Raw genomic sequence first — 20,507 nt, 5'->3', positions numbered from 1 at the left:
ATAATGAAGTTAAACTTTTAAGTTAAAGGCTAAAAAAGATGTTATGTTAAAATTTTCCACAAGTGACACTGTGTCTTACTGAAATCATCCCTGTGCATTTCTTGTAAGAGTATTTTTCTACTTACTGATTGTCAAAGAATGGATATCCTCAATCAGTAACACATTTGGATTACTTGCTATGTAGTTATGCTGTGTAAATGTTTTGTCAAGCAATTATTATGACAGTGATGTAGCAAAACACTGATGATTCTGTAGTATGACACGTGTTACTACATGTAACATGATTGCATCAAAGATGTTAGATGAATAGAAAAGTCTAGAAATTAAAAATCAAAAGTCAAAGTTCAAGAAATGAGGGTCTGGGAGTATTAGTGTTTTGGATACAATTTCAGGAGTACTGTTGGAGAGAGTACAGTTGAATTATATATCCTCATGCTCACTCCAGATTCAGAGTTCCGGAGATGAGGTCTCTTGATATTTGGGTCAAAGAAGAAAGAGAATGTTAGCAAAGTTGACAATCTAAACAGAAACATGTAACTTTTAGGTGGAAATTAAACAAATATTTATCCTTTTATTACGACGTCAACTTACAAGCTAAGAAGGAAGACCCACTCGTTGCTTTGCAACGAGCTTTGCTCTAGTTATTATTATTATTATTCATTTTTATTTTTTTGACCTTTTCAAATCGCGATATCTCAAAAACTACTCATTCATTTTCTTTCAAATTTTCAGGAATGATGTGTTATCTCATGCCATTTTGAAATATTGAAAAAGTTACTTCCGGTCGGGAATTATTACGATTTTTCACTTTTTCCACTAAAAATCTAGTCCATGAATGTTCTCAGAAACTGTTAAAGGTAGGAGTCTGAAACTTTCAGGTATGATAGAACTTGGTTTGTAGATGTGTGATGGAAACATTTCGTGTGTCGTCGTCACTTCCGGTCGTCACAGGAAGTGATTTAAAAAGGGTAATTTTTTGAACTTTTTTGTTTTTCATTATTTTTTTATGATCTTGATATGCTAATTAAAGAGTCTTACAAGAATGCTAAATATGTAGTTTGTTTAAAAATTGATTAACCCATACTCTAAATATTTATCATTTTTCAATTTTAAGCGATAATGTTTGATAGTGTAATGGTTAGCATGTTGAATTTTCACGTGGGCGATCCGGATTCAATCCAAAGAATGTCCAAATTTTTTCTCAGTTTTTGGGGCTCAAATATAAGATTTTATCTTTAAGGGGGGGAGGGCTATGTCGTTCGACGTCACAGCAGCGGTGTTTGACGGCACATTATCAGCGTGTCTTCTTACTCCCTCATAAAGAGTTTGCAATTGAATTTTGCACTAATTAATGTGCATAGATGCAATTGTGATATGACAAAACGAGGAAAACATGTTGGTACAAATGTATATGTAGCTAGATACCTATGCAATTGTATCTTAAATTGGAGAGTTGTCAAATTGTATTTTGAAAGTAGAATTTGTTACTTTCTCATGTTGATTGGATAACATATAGCAATTTCAAATGAGAGAAAAATAAACTTCAATGATATTTTTCTTTGATTTTAGTAGGGCAATATTCCTTTATAGATGCAAGTTACTGAACATAATAGGTGTCAGATTCCTGGAGCGTCATATGGCGGGACGTGTTTTGTTGCGAAACATTCCAGTCTTTTCATTAATGCGTTACTAATTGGAATAATCCACCTTGGGGGTAAAAAGGAATATAAAATGTGTAAGAATTAGCTCTGCATTTATGTTACTTGTCCGTATTTGGTATGTTATATGTACAGTGTGATACATGTACATTCTTAGGCTAGAAAGTCACGCTATAGCAACATATTTTTTTTTAAAAATTTCATTGAAGCTATCATGTACACTTATTCAATTGAAGACACATTCCAAAGAAAAGGCGCGAAGATTTACTCGTGACGTTTGGCGTGAAATAATTATCTTGACCCGCCTTTCACAAATGGCCTGATGCAGTAGTGTAGAAGTACAGAAAAAGATTACACGGAAATGTCTGAATTTGGAATTGCATAGAATAGAAAGTTGAATGCATAAAGAATAAAGTTACTTCAGGGAATGAGTGCAAGGTAAACATCGAAGATGGCTGGTACATTGCGCTAGTGTAGTGGTTTCAATATTAAAGAACAAGGTTCACTTAGGGCCTTTTTTGGCCCTGTGAATTTCAGAAAACCTGAAACTGCTTGGTTTTAGTTGACAATGCATTAAATATCATTTAGACCTTTGATGACTGCGTATCTATCAAAAATGACGTAATTTTCTGGCTAGCCTATGCATTAAGACGTCATGAAATGCGTCATTTTCCTCGTATCCTGAAAATTTCTACAAAACAGCCAATTTTTAAAGCTATTTTTCGATATCTAATATAGGACGTAACCTCTGATCTTAAATATGCAACTACGCAGCTAGGTTAAGGACGCCCATAAAATATACGCCTTTATATATTCAGGGAAAATGAATACAATTTTTAATATTTTTTTAACAGCAGTAGTTTTGATAAATGTGAATTGTGGTGAATGCATTTGTATATATCGGGTCTCTGCTGAGTTCGGCCAAAGTGACATCGCTTACATCAGCTGTTTGTCACGTGACAGGTTTAAAATTGGACCATATATGTACTACTACAAAGATCGTCAAAGTTCAACGATATACGGACATTCTTCCGCTATAAAATTTATTTTGTTTTCTTTGAGACAAATTCCTTAACCCGAAAAGTGCTGGGAGCAACTTCCTCATGCTTGAGAATTGTTTAAAATTTAGCCGTCTTTCTATAAACTCCAGACAAAAATGTAATACGCATTGGAATAATGTTAGATTACGGAATAAATAAACAATGTACAACCAGCTCCCAGCACTTTTCAGAACAGTAGGAATAATGGCTACACGTGTTTAAAAATTCAGAATTTATAGTGAAACGGATATCGTTGAACTTTTCATATTTTCTAGGGGCTGGACCCCTCATTCTAGCACGTTAATGTACAAATGTGCTCCCTACGGCTATATATGAAGTCTACACATTATCAATTTAGTTTGACAATGAAATGTGGATTAATATATTTCAGAATATGTCTCTCTTTTTGTCTGACTACGCATGTTTCGTATTTATTTCTATTTTTACAAGCCACAATAAAAGTTTGATCCACGCCTAAAATACAGAGAAACTGCGTGTCAAACTAAGAAATGACGTCATCTCAGTAAGTACAGCGAGATCAAGCTGGCTTTCATTCTGCATACGCTAAGTGCTATTATGGCAAGATAAGTTGCACATCCATTTATTTTTATAACATTTATGAGAAACGAAAGTATTTCGTGTGTTTTAAAAAGAACATTATAGTATTTATTCATCGAGATTCATTTGTATTGTTTTAACGTGACGTCATAATAGATCTCCCAAACCTCTGCATAGGCTGACGTAGATATGGGAGTCCTTAACCTAGCTGCGTATTAAATGATAGAACTATTTCTGAGGATTACAAAATCTGTTTTATTTTTTAGATCAGAGGAGGCGCTCATATTATTTCTTTTCTTTCTTTTTTAAACTAGAAGTTGCATCACTTTATTGCATCTCTTTCGCTGTTTTGAAATATGTTAGATTCCACCGGAAATAAAACGTCAACTTCCGGTCTATTGCTTGGCAACAGTAAACGACTGAAGTCTAAAACTTTCAAGACTGATAGACAGTCATCAGTTTATTTGAATCGTGAGAAAATCTTGTATCGCCGTTACTTCCGGTCGTGACAGGAAGTGATGCAAAAAAGGGAATGATTAATGGTTAGCACGTTGGATTTTCAGGCTGACGATCAGGGTTAAATCTCCAGAGTGTCTGAATTTCTTTTATCACTTTTTCAGCTTGAGTTTTCTTTTTTTTCAGAATCGGACGGAAGACCTCTCATTGCTCGCAATGAGTTTCTAGTTATTATTTTTCATTTTTATTTTTTTGACCTTTTCAAATGGCGATATCTCAAAAACTACTCATTCTTTTTCAGCCAAATTTTCAGGAATTATGTGTTATCTCATGCCATTTTGAAATATTGAAAAAGTTCGGAAAAAGTTACTTCCGGTCGGGAATTATTACGATTTTTCAATTTTCCACTAAAAATCTAGTCCATGAATGTTCTCAGAAACTGTTAAAGGTAGGAGTCTGAAACTTTCAAGTATGATAGAATTTGGTTTGTAGATGTGTGATGGAAACATTTCGTGTGTCGTCGTCACTTCCGGTCGTCACTGGAAGTGATTTAAAAAGGGTAATTTTTTGAACTTTTTTGTTTTCCATTATTTTTTTTTATGATGTTGATAGGCTAAATAAAGAGCTTTACAAGAATGCTAAATATTAGTTTGTTTAAAAATTGATTAACCCATACTCTAAATATTTATCATTTTTCAATTTTAAGCGATGGTGTTTGATAGCGTAATGGTTAGCACGTTGAATTTTCAAGTGGGCGATCCCGATTCAATCCAAAGAATGTCCGAATTTTTTTCTCACTTTTTGGGGCTCAAATATAAGATTTTATCTTTAAGGGGGGGAGCTATGTCGTTCGACGTCAGAGCGGCGGTGTTTGACGGCACAATATCAGCGTGTCTTTTTACTCCCTCATAAAGAGTTTGCAGTTGAATTTTGCACTAACTAATGTGCAAAGATATGACAAAACGAGGAAAACATGTTGGTACAAATGTATATGTAGCTAGATACCTACGCAATTGTATCATAAATTGGAGAGTTGCCGAATTGTTTCTCATGTTGATTGAATAACATATAGCAATTTCAAATGAGAGAAAAATGATATTTTTCTTTGATTTTAGTAGGGCAATATTCCTTTATAGATGCAAGTTACTGAACATAATAGGTATCGGATTCCTTGAGCGTCATATGGCGAGACGTGTTTTGTTGCGAAACATTCCACTCTTTTCATTAATGTGTTACTAATTGGAATAATCCACTTTGGGGGTAAAGAGGAATGTAAAATGTGAAAGAAAACTTAGCGCTGCAATTATGTTACTTCCCCGTATACGGTATGTTATGTGAGATAAATATACATTCTTAGGCTAGAAAATCAGGCTATAGCAACATATTTTTAAAAAAAAATTCATTGAAGCTATCATGTACACTTATTCAATTAAAGACACATTCCAAGGAAAAGGCGCGAAGATTTACTCGTGACGTTTGGCGCGAAATAATAGTCTTGACCAGCCTTTCACAAATGGTCTGATGCAGTAATGTAGAAGTACAGAAAAAGATTACACGGAAATGTCTGAATTTGGAATTGCATAGAATAGAAAGTTGAATGCATAAAGAAGAAAGGAAGTAAACACAATAGTTTTTTTTTTTAGTTTTTATCAGAAACAGATAATTTCCTCTGCTATCAGTTATTGTTAAAACTCAAGTAATAAATCCGATGTCATTCTACTAGTACTTGCACAAAATTTAGCTGGCTAGTTTTCATCCTATAATTCCACACTTTAAGAAAAAAAGATTAACCTGCCTGACACTCGTTACTTCAGGGAATGAGTGCAAAGTAAACATCGGTGCTTGCTGGTACATTGCGCTAGTGTAGTGGTTTCAATATTAAAGAACAAGGTTCATTTAGGACCTTTTTTGACCCTGTGAATTTCAGAAAAACTGAAACTTCTTGGTTTTAGTTGACGATGCATTAAATATCATTTAGACCTTTCATGACTGCGTATCTATCAAAAATTACGTAATTTTCTGACTAGCCAATGCATTTTGACGTCATGAAATGCGTCATTTTCCTCATATCATGAAAAATTCTACAAAACAGCCAATTTTTAAAGCTATTTTTCGATAATAAATATAGAGCGTAACCTCTGATCTTAAATATGCAACTATAAAATGATAGAACTATTTCTGAGGATTACAAAACCTGTTTTATTTTTTAGATCAGAGGGTGTGCTCATATTATTTCTCTTCCGTGAAAGTACTCAAATATACTTATTTTCATTAAAATTCAAGAACATTGCAATTTCATGAGCCCTGTTTTCCAAGACCTTGGCTATAAGGAGAACATTTTTAATTGGAAATGAAAACATTAAGTCTCTACTTTATCTTGATGTTTAAAATGGAACATAAAGTGTTAGTCAATAAATTGGTATATCTACAGGTCCATTTTATGCATAAAGTGAAACTAGCTCTTTTCGGGCAGCCGATCTTTGTTTAATCCCGACTATATCTGAATTTTTTGCTTAAATTTACGTTTTCATCTTTATCAATGATGTTGAACTTTTTTTTTCTCTTTGTGAATTCTGTGTTCTTTTTTTTTTTTTTTTATAAATAAAAAATCTTTTGAAAGACCCATGTTAAATTTTTAGGTGTCTTTACAACGAGCAGATATAAATGTAATTTTACATGCAAAGAATATCAAACTAAGGATGGTTATTCGGACGGAAGACCTCTCGTTGCTCGCAACGAGTATCTAGTTATTATTTTTTTCCCGTTTTTTGTCCAAGCGATTTCTCAGAGATGGCTCCATGGATTTTCTTGAAACTTTCAGGGATTATGACAAATAAAATAAACTAAAAACTTTTTTAAGGATTTTGCAAAATTCACTTCCGGTCGTCAGATATGTCCAATTTCCGTTTTTTCAAAAGAGATCATGTCCGGACGATATCTCAGAAACGGTAAAAGATTTGGACCTCAAACTTTCAGGGATTATAGATCATGACAAGTACGTTTGCAGAATCCGTCAGCCGTCACTTCCGGTCGTCACAGGAGATCAAAGAAATCGAAAATTTCAACTTTTCTTATTTTAATTAAATCCTTCATCGATTATTGCATCTGTTTTACAGTTTCGAAATATGTTAGTCCCACCGGAAACAGAAACGTCAACTTCCGGTTATAAGAGAAAAACTACATTATTTGAGTATTTTACTTTCCAATAAATATCGCTTATAGATGAAGTATTTGAAATGATTTTTAGATATGTTATTTAGACTGCAAATGTCTAGAGTAACGTCAAATATCTTGGTAAAATTCACTTCCGGTCGCATGTTTTACTGTCCGCAAAATAAGAACTTGTCAAAGTGAGATCTCAGAAACGGTAAGAGATTAAGACACCAAACTTATATGAGTGATAGAACTTAATGAGTAGGCAAAACCCTTTGCGTAAATAGCGTCAGCCGTCACTTCCGGTCGTTACAGGAAGTGATCAAAGAAATCGAAAATTTAAACTTTTCACTTTTGAAATAAAACTTGCATCATATAATTGAATCTCTTTCACAGTTTATATATTTGTTGGTCTCACTGGAAACAAAAAACGACACTTTCCGGTTATAAGAGAGAAACTATGTTATTGGGATTTTTAAAATTCCCAAAAATATCACTTATTGATAAAGTTTTTGAAATGATTTTTACATATGTTATTGAGACTGCAATTTTCTAGTGTGAAGTCAACCATCTTAGGAAAATGCACTTCCGGTCGCGTGTTTTTCTGTCCTCAAGTTGAGATTTTGTTCACCTAAATGCTCAAAAACACTACATGACTGAAGTCAAAAACTTTCAGAACTTATAGTTAGTTACCAGTTTATCTACATCATGTAAAAATCGTACGATGTCGTCACTTCCGGTCGTGACAGGAAGCGATGCAAAAAAGTGAATTTTTAAAGTTTTTTTTCTTTTTGCAGAAATGTTTGGCTAATGCAGATGTTAGATAGACCATGACCATGCAAATTATTTTTATACATTTTATTCGTTTGGAGCACTTTCGTTCATGATGAAGTACATAAAGAAAACAGAAAAGTAATTCCGTTTGTTTTGATCTGTATCTACATATCTTTGGAAGCCGTGAGATAACTTTTGTTATTATTTTGAGTAATCTTATTGAGATGATTGTGAGTTTTTTTTCAAAGAAGTCAAGAAAACGGAAGACCTGTTATTGCTTAGGCAATAAGTATCTAGTTAAGGTCTTCCGTCTTCAGCGGAAGACCTTCTTGTTATTCTTAGGTTTCTTTCCCACTATTTTTATTATTATTATTATTGTTTTTTTTTCTTACCGATTTTGTGCAAGCGAGTTCTCGGAAACGGCTCGCTCGATTTTCATGAAACTTACAGGTCTGATAGAACATCAAAAAATCTAGATATAAATTTTTTTGTTTTGATGACGTCACTTCCGGTTCCGAGCTTTCCGCGTTTTAGTGATTTTCGGAGGGTCACTTTGTCCGGCAGTTTCCTCAAAAGCGCTTCCAGGTAGAAGCATGAAATTTTTCAGCGATGCTAGAGCATTATGTGTAGATGTGACATACGCATTTCTCTTTCCCCGGAAGTGCCGCACGTCGGCGCTCGCTATGGCCCGAAAAATGTCCTATCGGGATTTTTAAAATTTCTAACACCTTTTCTACAATATCTTTTTACCTGTAAATATTTTGTTAAAACATATAGAAAAAAAGTTGTGTAGAATGTTACGATCTTTCAAAGGATATCAACAATAAGGGGCTGGCCCTTAAAATTAGGGAGCTAGAGGGGCCAAAATTGTTTTCCTGATATCTCAAAAAGTATTGAGAATTTGTATACTATCATAGAAGCAAAGTTGTTCAAAATGACAAGTAGCAGCTAAGGAGATCATCAAAAGCCGTCAAAATGACGTCACTTCCGGTCACACCGGAAGTAATGGTAAATGGCTCATTCTTGCTCAAATGACCGTAGATGTCTCTCGATCTCGATCTCATCTCCTTGAAATTTAGACGGAAGACTTATTTGTTGGTTTGCAACAAGCTCGTCTAGTTAAGGTCTTCCGTCTCCACGGAAGATCTTATAGTGATTCTATTGTTTCTTATTATTATTATTATTATTATTATTCTTTTTTTTTTTAGACAAAATTTTGTGCACGCGATTTCTCGAAAACTATTCAATGAATTTCCTTGAAATTTTCAGGGATAAAAGGTCATATGAATTTTATATAAAATTCCGTTTTTTGGTAAACTCGGTTCCAGTGCCAAGTTATGGACAATTTTCTGATTTTAAAATGCAATTTTGTCCGCGAGTGTTCTCAAGAATGGCTTAAGATATTAACTGGAGACTTGTTAGAGATGATAGAACATGATTTTTAGATTGGAGAGGGCACCTTTTCGTCTGTCGTCGGCACTTCCGGTCGCTTACGGAAGTGATCAAAGAAATCGTTAAATTTCAACTTTCCTTTTTTAAATCAATTATTACATCACTTTATTGCATCTCTTTTGTAGTTTTGAAATATGTCGGTCCCACCGGAAACAAATACGTCAACTTCCGGTTATAAGAGAAAAACTACATAATTTGAGTATTTTTCTTTCCCATTAATATCTATTGTAGATAAAGTATTTGGAATGAATTTTAAATATGTTATTCAGACAGCAAATGTCTAGAGTTACCTCAAATATCTTTCAAAAATTCACTTCCGGTCGCGTGTTTTTCTGTCCTAAAAATGAGAAGTTGTCTGAGCAAGATCTCGGAAACGGTAAGAGATTAAGACACCAGACTTATATGAGCAACAGACCTTAAGATGTATCAAAAACCACTTGGGTTCAGAGCGTCAGCCGTCAGTTCCGGTCGTCACAGGAAGTGATCAAAGAAATCGAAAATTTCAACTTTTCTTTTTTTATTTAATAATTGCATCACTTTATTGCATCTTTTTCGCAGATTCGAAAGATGTTGGTCCCACCGGAAACAAAAACGACAACTTCCGGTTATAAGAGAAAAACTAAATAATTTGAGTATTTTACTTTCCAACAAATATTCTTCATAGATAAAGTATTTGAAATGAATTTTAGGTATGTTATTCAGACTGCAAATGTCTAGAGTAACCTCAAATATCTTTCAAAAATTCACTTCCGGTTGCGTTTTTTTTCTGTCCTCAAAATGAGAAATTGTATGAGCGAAATCTCAAGACAGGTAAAAGATTAAAACACCAAATTTTTACGAGTAACAGACCTTGAGGAGTAGGCAAAACCATTTTGGTTAAACGCTTCAGTCGTCACTTCCGGTTGTCACAGGAAGTGATCAAAGAAATCAAAAATTTTAATTTTTCTTTTTTAAATTAAAGTTTGCATCACTTTATTGCATCTCTTTCGCTGTTTTGAAACATGTTAGATTGCACCGGAAACAAAAACGTCAACTTCCGGTTTTAGGTGATAAACTACGTTACTTCGATATTTAACTTTCTCATAAATATTGCTTATCGATAAAGTACTTGAAATGTTTTGATGCATTTTGTAGATACTGCAAATGTACAGAGAAACGTCAGAGATTTTTTTTTATAAAATTCACTTCCGGTCGCATGTTTACCTGTCCTCGGAATTAGAATTTGTTCTCACAATATTGCTCGGCAACAGTAAACGACTGAAGTCTAAAACTTTCAGAACTGATAGTCAGTCATCAGTTTATTTGAATCGCGAGGAAATCTTGTATCGCCGTTACTTCCGGTCGTGACAGGAAGTGATGCAAAAAAGTGAATGGTTAATGATTAGCACGTTGGATTTTCACCCTGACAACCAGGGTTAAATCTCCAGATTGTCTGAATTTCTTTTATCACCTTTTCAGCTTGAATTTACGTTTTTGCTTTCAAAATCGGACGGAAGACCTCTCATTGCTCGCAATGAGTTTCTAGTTATTATTATTTTTCTTCTTGGGTACTTTTTTGTCCGTGAGTGATCTCCGAAACTACACATCCGACTGAGGTGAAACCTTTTTAGGGTTAATAGGAATGTTATGTAGATTTGCGGAACGAAGGTCATTTTGCGCGCACGTTCATGCACGTGCATGCCCGTGCAATGAGTGAAATGACCAATATACTTGATATAGCTATAACTTTCATATCTTTTAATGAAATACTTTGATACTCAGAATATAAGGATATATTAATAGTGTAGACAAGACGACATGGTCAGAATGCGCATGCATGCACGTGCGCGCATGCGCATTAATTGAAATAACAAATACAATTGATATAGACTTAACTTGTACATTTTTTGATGAATTGCTTTGAAACTCAGAATATAAATATATATTAGAAGTGTAGACAAGAAGACTTGATCAGCGCACACATTCATGCACGTGCGTGCAGGTGCATACGCGTGCAATGAGAAAAATGACAGATATACTTGATATAGCCATAACTTTCATATCTTTTGATGAAATGCTTTGATACTCAGGATATCAAGATATATTAATAGTGTAGACAAGATGACATGTCAGAATGCACATGCATGCACATGTGCGCATGTGGAATGATTGAAATAACCAATACAAATGATATAGACTTAACTTGTACATTTTTTGATGAATTGCTTTGAAACTCTGAATATAAATATATATTAGAAGTGTACACAAGTTGACATGATCAGCGCAAACATGCATGCACTTGCATGCACGTGCGTGCGCGTGCAATTAGTAGAATGACCAATATACTTGATATAACCAAAAGTTTCATATCTTTTGATGAAATACTTTGATACTCAGAATATAAGTATATATTAATAGTGTATACAAGATGACACGGTCATCATGGACTTGCATGCACGTGCGCGCGCTTGCAATGCGTAAAATAACAGATATTCTTAATATAACCGAATTTTTTTTATCTTTTGATGAAATTTGAATATAAAGATGTATTAAAAGTGTTGACAAGTTGACATGGTCATTTTGTACATGCATGCCCGTGCGCGAGCGTGTAATGCGTAAAAAAACCAATATCCTTGATTGCCTTATTTAATGAAGCTTACAGGGAATAAGACACCAAAAGGAAGTTGGGGAGCGTTTGGGGAACATCTGTAACGGTCCCCGTTACAATTAATACTAGTTTTCTTTGTCATTGTAATAAATAGTTTGTATTAGAAATGAGCAGAATATAGTTAAATTCTCCTTTTTTGACTTGCAGTTAGATTTGCATGGAAAATCATTGAATCTAACATCTACCTTCTCAAGTGCATGCAACTGCATGTTAATATTTGTCTTAAACGGTGAAAAGATGAGAATCTGAGTTGTTATTATATAGTTTTTTAATTATTGATACTTACAATCGGTACATCGCTGTCCGAACCAGTTTCCGCTGCACGTGCAGGTGTAATCCATTCCCTCCTCATAGCACGTGCCACCGTTCTGACATGGATTTGGGAAACAGTTGTCCATAACTGCCAAAGTGAAATGTTTTATTTGTTGAAATCAGTAAAATTCCATGAATGGAAAATGCAATTAAGAACAAAATGTACTGAGAAGAAAAACTGCTTACCAACAGATATCAAAAAGACGTCGGCGATGACAAAATCTGAAATTAATAGACCATATGTAAACACAATGAATTCATGAGGAAAACAAAACAACATCCATTTCGTACCATTCTTCCAAAATAGCATCTCGAATGGGACGTAAAACAACATACAATCACTCAATCAATCTAAAACAGCATTTTCTGTAGATAATTCAAGCTTTTAAATAATATGCTTTGCAATTAAATGAACAAAATTCAAATTCATGAATTTTTTAATGCAATCTTTGTGATAAAATTCTAGTACTAGTACATCCACTGAATATTTATTAACTCTAAACTATAGTTAGTACCGGTTTTTCAAAGCCAACTGAACGACAAATTTCCTAAGCAGTTGGCTCTTCCATCAATGAAACATATCATGACGTACATATCATTAACACAATATTATATGTCCTTTAACCTGTTTCATATAATTATTATACGATAAAAACATCTGTTTGGTCATCCAGGATTAACGGTTGAAAGTCAAACCATTGCAGAAAAAAAGTTTATAACCCAATTACGCCTTTTATGTATTTTCTGCAATAATTGCAACCACTAATTCCCGCAATAACAAACAAAGATTTGTTTAATTTAAGAATGTGGCTATACTGTCTTGAAGGTCGCGTCCTGATTTCCCGCTGTAAATAAAGTAGGGACGAGATGTTCTCTGTTCCCAAGCACAAGTTCCTTTTTCAACAACAAGGAACCAACCAGCATCGTTACTACAACCACCATAGTTGTTCTGGATAAAAAATCGTCTCTGGAGACTTGAATCTCTGTAATGAATACGAAAAGAACTCTATACTTATATCCATTCTCCCTTTCATACATGTACATACATTATGCGATTCTGTTTTCTAATTTCGGGACACATTGAAATATAGACTGAATATTTATACATGATATGTCAGAATAGAATTTAAAGGGAAAAAATGAAGAACTTTATTTGCGTCCTTTACTCGGTGACCTTAAATGATATGTTTTGAAAGTTGGGTGGGTTTTATTAGATTCAATTCTTGAGGTTTCTGAAATAGCTTACCCTGGAATTCCGCAGTAGGAAACTGCCTTCAATCGGTTGAGGTCATCATACGCAGTGTACAGTATCCTGGAACAGTCGAACCAGCTGTTTTTATCTTTAACACCGTGAGCGTCAAACACAGTGTAGGCGGTCTCTTTTCCACCTTTATAGTAGCTGACTCGAACCTGAATTGAATGTCAATAAACGCTTTGTACGTACACAGTACAAACCTTTTTTTCCGAGTGTGTTATTTTACCAAAAAATGCAAGTAATTTCTCTTTAAGAAAAGAAAAAAGTTAAAAGAGTTTTTTGTCAAAGTGAAAAGGCATAATACCACCCCACCCCACCCCAAAAAACCCCTTAATTTAGCGTATAGTATAATGCGAAATGAAAAGGCTTTATTAGACCTTTGAAAAAAAACGTGTTATCGCGAAGCAAAAAGGCGTTTGAATGCAAAAAGCGTAATAACTCTTGCTAAATCAAAAGGCGTTACGTTATGCGTTAATTATTACACATAAAAAAGGTGTTCAAAAGCAATTAAAAAAATGTTTTAGGCCATCTTCGGAAATTTGTTTGGTTGCCCTCTCCCGGCCGACTGGCTAAAAATGGCCCGACACAAAACTTTTTTTAATCTCCAGGAAGCAATTAATTTTTTTTATGCATTCCAGAAAATAAATTTTGAAAATTCAGAATTGATGTTGAAATTTTCTAAGAACAACAAGATGTGTTTGTGAAACACTGATGCCCGAATATGACAGCTTATGGCGAAGGTCAAAGTTTCTCAAATGCAAGTCAAAATCCAGGCCAAAAGATAAAAAAAAATGTTGGTACCCAAAGAAAGGTCTTCTCTCGAGGAATATACCGGTGAAATTTGAAAGCCCTAGCGCAACTGTTCAAAAGTTATGGCGAAGGTTAAAGTTTTTTTAAAAGTATGTAAAACGTCAAGGTCAAGGTCAAAGTTGTTGGTATCCGAAGGAAGGTCTTGTCACAAGGAATACACATGTGAAGTTTGAAACCCCAAGCACCAACTGTTCAAAAGTTATGGCCAAGGTTAAAGTTTTTCAAAAGTAGGTCAAACACTAAGGTCAAGGTCAAAAGGTCAAAGTTGTTGGTATCCAAAGGAAGGCCTTGTCACAAAGAATACACATGTGAAGTTTGAAACCCCAAGCACCACTGTTCAGAAGTTACCCTAACAAAAAATACTATAGTTAACTATAGTTTACTATATAGTTAACTATAGTAAATCAAAGTTCCAAAGTTTTCACTATAGTAAATCAAAGTTCCAAAGTTTTTACTATAGTAAATCAAAGTTCCAAAGTTTTCACTATAGTAAGTCAAAGTTCCAAAGTTTTTACTATAGTTAATTAAAGTTTTAAAGTTTTCCCTATACCCCCGGTACTTAATCAAAGTTTCAAAGTTTTTTCATTAGTTTAACAACTTATGTATTTTTATTTTTTTTTTTTTTTTGATTATTTAGCCGTTTTGGGGGAGGGGGAATTTACGAGGTTGGTTGGGGCTGATTTTTGCTGTACATCTTTATTTAAATATACAAAGTAATTGATTCAAATGCAATATTTACATTTATAAATTAAAAAAAATTCATGTTGACTGAAGTTGATGAAGTAGATATTTTAATTCTAAATGACACAATTTTTTTTATAATATAATATTTTTTCTCCATAAATAAGACTTACGTTACATCTGCATAACATTAAAATTAAATACATTGAAATAAATATTGCTTATTCATCGGCGCAAGCGACAACCTTTACATTAAAATTCATATCTTGTACATTATTCTTTTAGGGAAGGGATCGGGTTTTCAAAATGTTCTCTAAAGCTTTTATGAATCTTAAACTTGAAATATCGTAAGATGTAAAGTGTGGGAATCAAAAACATAATTCCACGGGATTTATCGTACTTAATCAAAGTTTCAAAGTTTTTACTATAGTAAATCAAAGTTCCAAAGTTTTCACTATAGTTAATCAAAGTTTCAAAGTTTTCACTATAGTAAATCAAAGTTCCAAAGTTTTCACTATAGTAAATCAAAGTTCCAAAGTTTTCACTATAGTAAATCAAAGTTCCAAAGTTTTTACTTTGGTTATATAGTTAACTATAGTTTACTATAGTATTTTTGTTAGGGTATGGCCAAGGTTGAAGTCTCATAACATTTTGCAAAAGTGGGTCAAACTCCAAGGTCAAGGTAAAAAGGTCAAATATGATGGTACCCAAAGAAAGGTCTAGTCACAAGGAATACCCATGTGAAATATGAAAGTCATAGCTCCAACCAATCAAAAGTTATGGGCAAGGTTAAAGTTGACAACAGACAGACAGACAAACAGACAGACAGGATAAAAACAATATACCCCCATATCTTTCGATCCGGGGGCATAAAAATTTCCCACCTACCTACCGACCCATATTTTTCATCCTGGGACGGGAGAGGGCAAGCAAACATTATTTTAAAGTTGGCCTTATTTTATTTTATTTCTTTATATATATATTTTTTTTTATGTCTTAATTTTTTCTATTTACTTATTTATTTTTTCTTGCCTTTTACTAAGCGATATAACAAGAAATTTAAAAAAAATGTAATTGTGCCCTTCACAAAGGCATAATATAGCGAAGTAAAAAGATGCATATGTATTCCGTTCGGGGAATCGATAAAGGACTTGTTTAATTAAAAGGTGCTACCTTTCGACTAGCGTTAATAAATACGCTTTGTTATTTCGCGTTATTAATCCTTTTTGATAAAAGCAATTTCTCTTCGAGTTATTACACCATTTAACTTTGCGTTATACATTGTAATGCCTTTATGTGTTATTATCAATCACTATGCCTTTTCACCTCGTATTATTACGACTTTTTAAATTTGAATTATAACATATCCAGTCTTATTTTCTTGTGACCCTTATAAAGTAATCTTCAATTCAAAAGATATCTTTTTACATACAAGAGAAATATATAAAATATGAATTGTTTTACCAGCTGATCCCTACTTCAAAGAAATCATTATATTCAACGTTTAAAAAAAACCCAGAAAAATCTCATTAAAGCTCACTTACAGCCGATATATGGTAGTTTGACCAGTTATCCACCACGCTAGATTTGTACGTTTTCGTTCCGGCGGCAATGGTCAGGGCATTTGTGTCAAATTCATTAACAGTGTAGGTGCCTGCCCATAGGTTGTACACACCGTTAGCAGGAGAGAGGGATTGGGCATGCGCGACTTTCATTACCATCCTCCAACCTGAAGTCAAAGTTGTTTAAAAGCATTTTATTCGTGTTATATATCAGTGTTTCTACGTGAACTTGTACTTCCTTATTTTTTTACAGTGTATTACAAATAATTATAAACAATGCAAAATTTTGAAATAACTAGAACCAGGGTTACATAATGATTTATTCATGTTATTAGACCTTCAAAGCGTTCCATATTTGCAAGAGATTACAAGAGATATCATGTTTTTCTTTCTGTGTTAAAAATATGTTTACCTTTGATAAAGATGGCAGCTGTCTCTGCTGCAGGGAAATCGGCACTATTCCATGCATTGTCTGAAAAAGATGATCAGTAAGCAGAATCCCGCTATATATTTAATACTAGTAAAACTTATACCCCCTCCTCATCCCTTCCCCCCGTTTAGGCAACTAAAGAAGGAGAATACTTTTAAATAGCTATAAAAATAAAATTTTGATGAAAATAATAGCGCATATTCCCTTTGCCTTAATTTTTTTGAAATGTGATTAGTTAAAAGGTGGTGACACCTTTAATGGTGAGCAATTTTGTGTTAGTAACAAAAATATAACCGTTTACAGTCCGAGCATTCAAATGTCATAGTACAAAAATATTTACTGTCATTCACAGAGGAAAATTTTGTCCAGGAATGCTCATGACACACCCCTGGTGACAAGTCATAAACTTATGTACCTTTGTTTCAAATATATGCCTCTCAAGTTCATTGATTTCAAAGGTATGTCCAAATTAGAAATTAAAACAGACAGGCAGATAGACATAGTGATTCCAATATACCCCCTCATCCAGGAGATTATAATTAAATTATAAAATGAAATTTTTTTTGTTTGTTCAATTATGATTATGAAAACAAAATTAATGATTTACTCATGCAATAATTTTAAATATACAACGAAACAATCCAAAAAATTCCATCCTCCTTCTAATATCAACTCACTAGATTCACAAAGAGCCCAAGTGGATTTCTTGCTGTACAAGAAATATGGTCGACTTTGAACGTTTTTGTCCCATGAGCATGGTTGGGATGAGTCCGATGAGTCCAGAATGGCCATCCAGGCTTTATCGTTCGGACAACCTCCATGTTCTTTCCACACACAAAAACGTCTGGTACCGTCACTAAATAAATTTTATGTAAACTGAGCTCACTCGAACTAATTACATTATAACACATGTGTAACAAAGCCTATAGCAGGAGCAGGCGGGTTGTGCCTAATCCCCAAGTTTTTGCAAGTATGTCTACATGTATTTAATAGAAAACCAACGCTTAATTTTTTACAGTTGTGCTCCCTTAATAATGTTTGTCTTTCTGATTGGTTGCCCTCAAACTGAAATTGCTTCCCTCGTACCAGTATCCATATACTTCATAAAAGAATATATAAATTATCAAGTCGAGAAAGATAATATTAACCCCACCCCCTCTCGTGTGTATGAAGCAGATCTTTACAGGTATCAGATACTATTACCTGATTATCTAATGCACAAATGTATACTTAATTCTCCATGGCACATGATCCCACCTCTGTTTTCAGAGGTCCATGTTGGCCCTGCTCATAATCTGTATTGTTTAAATGGACTTTTGAGAATGAAAATTGTTCGCTATCTTCACATTTCATTTGTACATATAATTGTAAATTGTTAGTTTTTGTGGTATTTGAAAGGAAACGTATATGGTGTTTCACTTTATTTCAAAACGCAAAATTGTGTGTATATATCCGAAGCGACACAAAGTTTTTTCAAGAAATATAGAAGCATTACAAGTCCCCTGATTTTAGTAGATTTATGATTAGATCTGTTGCTTTTTTTAGCACAGTTCCTGCCATCTTTTAAAATATAGTCTTTAATATTGCAGACTTACCCATCAATGGATGATCCTACTTTGGTGTAGCCAATAATATCCGTCCATCTTGAATATAGAATACGGTTATCATTGTACCAGCCATTTTTGTCTGTGTCACGGCCGTCAAAGATAATATAGGCAACCTCTTTTCCATTCGTAAAAAATGCGTATTTCACCTAAAAATTACCGCCACTATTAATGATTGAAAAACAAACAGCGCAGTGAATTACCAATTATAGTCTTATACAAAAGGTTGGAAAGTTTACCATTTGGTACTACCAACTTCAATTGTCAAGCAGTATATGACAAATTGGGATGGGATTTCTTTTTTTTTTTTTGGACTGGGATCCCCCCCCCCCGGAAAAAATTCCTGGATCCACGCCTGTCTGAGCAAACTACAAATGCACATTTCCATTTCCTACCTGGCCTTTATTAAGTGTGTAACCACAGGTACTTGAAGACAGAACCACTCCACTCCCACACCTCGAATATATACCCCAGGTCCAGGGATATTTTTATTTGTCTTCTTTCATAAATTATTCTTCTAGCACGCCTTTACAGTACAGTGTAATCAAGTCGCCCGCGTAATGCAGTGGTTAGAGCGGTTCAAATGCCGTTTGTTCTAAAGTCGTGGAGAAAAGGAGTTTGTCTTTACGTCGCGGGTTCGAATCCCACTACGGGACATGGAGACCTGTCCTTCGGATGAGACCATATAAACCAAGGTCCAATGTTGCAGAGGGTGCTGGCACATAAAAAGTCCCTCGCTGCTCAAGGCCGTAAGTGCCGAGTACAGGTCTAAATTTGCAGCCCTTCACCGGCAGGTGGTGGCTCAAAATGACAAACATTGTTAAGTAAAAGAATATTGAAATTTACACACAGCACATTATAATCGAAAATATTTGCTTGTCCATGCAAAAGGGGTGCATGCTTTATAATGCTTAAGAAAGTTTATATATATATATATATACATGTATATTCTATTTGGCATCAGTTGTGAAGTCCTTTAATAGAATATTGACCACTGCCCTCAATTAGCTCGAAAACCTGCAGCAAAATCAGTTTCTTATGAATCAACTTCGTTTTTTAATTGAATTTTCCCCGAACTTTTTCGTAGACGATCAGGCTTTTTTCTTGACTTCAGTAACAATCGGAACTCTCGAGTCACCCGCTAGTTGTGGTTTTCGCATAAATTCCTTAATTTCTGCTTTGACATTTCAAAATTTTGTAGCATTTCATGTTTGACGATGCATAGTCGAATTGTAGTGGAATGTATGGACGATATAATAGCATGATTTAAGACAAGATACGATGACATATTTTGGTGACATGAAGTTGGTAAATGATATCCAAAAGGGGTCCATTGTAAAGAAACCGAAGTGACTTGCCTTCACCGCGGGTAAAAATTATTTTAAAAATAAAACGTTTATTCTACGTTATATTTTCGATTTTCATATGGAATACTTTGTAAATGCGTGCCAGAAGAATAATTTATGAAAGAAGACAAATAAAAGTATCTTTCGAACTGGGGTATATATTCGGGGGGGGGGGGGGGGGTCCTTTGTATGTAACACGTATAATAATGGAAGTTGTACAGATCATGCAGTTTCTCAGTTATGTTAAAATATTAACATCTTTGCGAGATCGAAAATACAATATTTATAATTGACATATTTTCACCAACTTTATTAGAATAGACAAAGGCAGAAATAAAAGGTTTCTATTTTGCTATACGGGGTAACTGATTGTAACTGATTGTAGTCATTGTAGAAAAAAATTCAGAACCTGCTTATGAGGGTTCTGTATATTTTTTTCTGTAACCATTCTCTAGAAAACAAAAAAAGGGATTTTATTGTTTAACTTAATTATAAATCCGTGAAACACGGGAAAACCCTACGCTCTCAATAAAGAATCCCGGGATGCTCTGCCACTTCTCTACGTTTGCTGACTTGTAGACCAGATTAGGGGCGCGGGTCAGTGTCTGTGCTGTGGGATTATCGCTATTCAGAGTGTCGCTGGAAGTCCACAACTGACGGAGTCCTCCCTGGGGAGGAACAACGCCCTGTACAGCCTTGAACACCATGTCCCAAGCTGAAAATAGTTCCAAGTCCAATTCGGTTTAAAACGTGTCTTAGCTGAAATATT

The 20,507-nt window shown here is 34.3% G+C and overlaps 1 protein-coding gene across 1 annotated transcript in view; it reads right to left on the bottom strand.

The window, feature by feature from the left end:
- Positions 1-20,507, bottom strand: part of LOC133182692 (uncharacterized) — a 62,573-nt gene that overhangs the window by 23,086 nt on the left and 18,980 nt on the right. The window contains exons 8-16 of the mRNA XM_061317543.1: positions 20,260-20,453; positions 18,384-18,541; positions 17,466-17,644; positions 16,771-16,830; positions 16,341-16,525; positions 13,297-13,460; positions 12,867-13,033; positions 12,237-12,272; positions 12,025-12,138 (exon numbers count right to left, since the gene is read on the bottom strand). Of these exons, the coding sequence (XP_061173527.1) occupies positions 12,025-12,138; positions 12,237-12,272; positions 12,867-13,033; positions 13,297-13,460; positions 16,341-16,525; positions 16,771-16,830; positions 17,466-17,644; positions 18,384-18,541; positions 20,260-20,453 (1,257 nt within the window). The remainder of the gene's footprint in view (positions 1-12,024; positions 12,139-12,236; positions 12,273-12,866; positions 13,034-13,296; positions 13,461-16,340; positions 16,526-16,770; positions 16,831-17,465; positions 17,645-18,383; positions 18,542-20,259; positions 20,454-20,507) is intronic.

This window comes from Saccostrea echinata, unplaced genomic scaffold (assembly GCF_033153115.1).
Source record: "Saccostrea echinata isolate AGI-Se365-2 ecotype Australia unplaced genomic scaffold, CSIRO_AGI_Sech_v1 ptg000009l, whole genome shotgun sequence".
Taxonomy (NCBI): Eukaryota; Metazoa; Mollusca; class Bivalvia; order Ostreida; family Ostreidae; genus Saccostrea; species Saccostrea echinata.
Note: the sequence above shows the minus strand (reverse complement) of the source record. Positions and strands in the feature narration are given on the sequence as shown.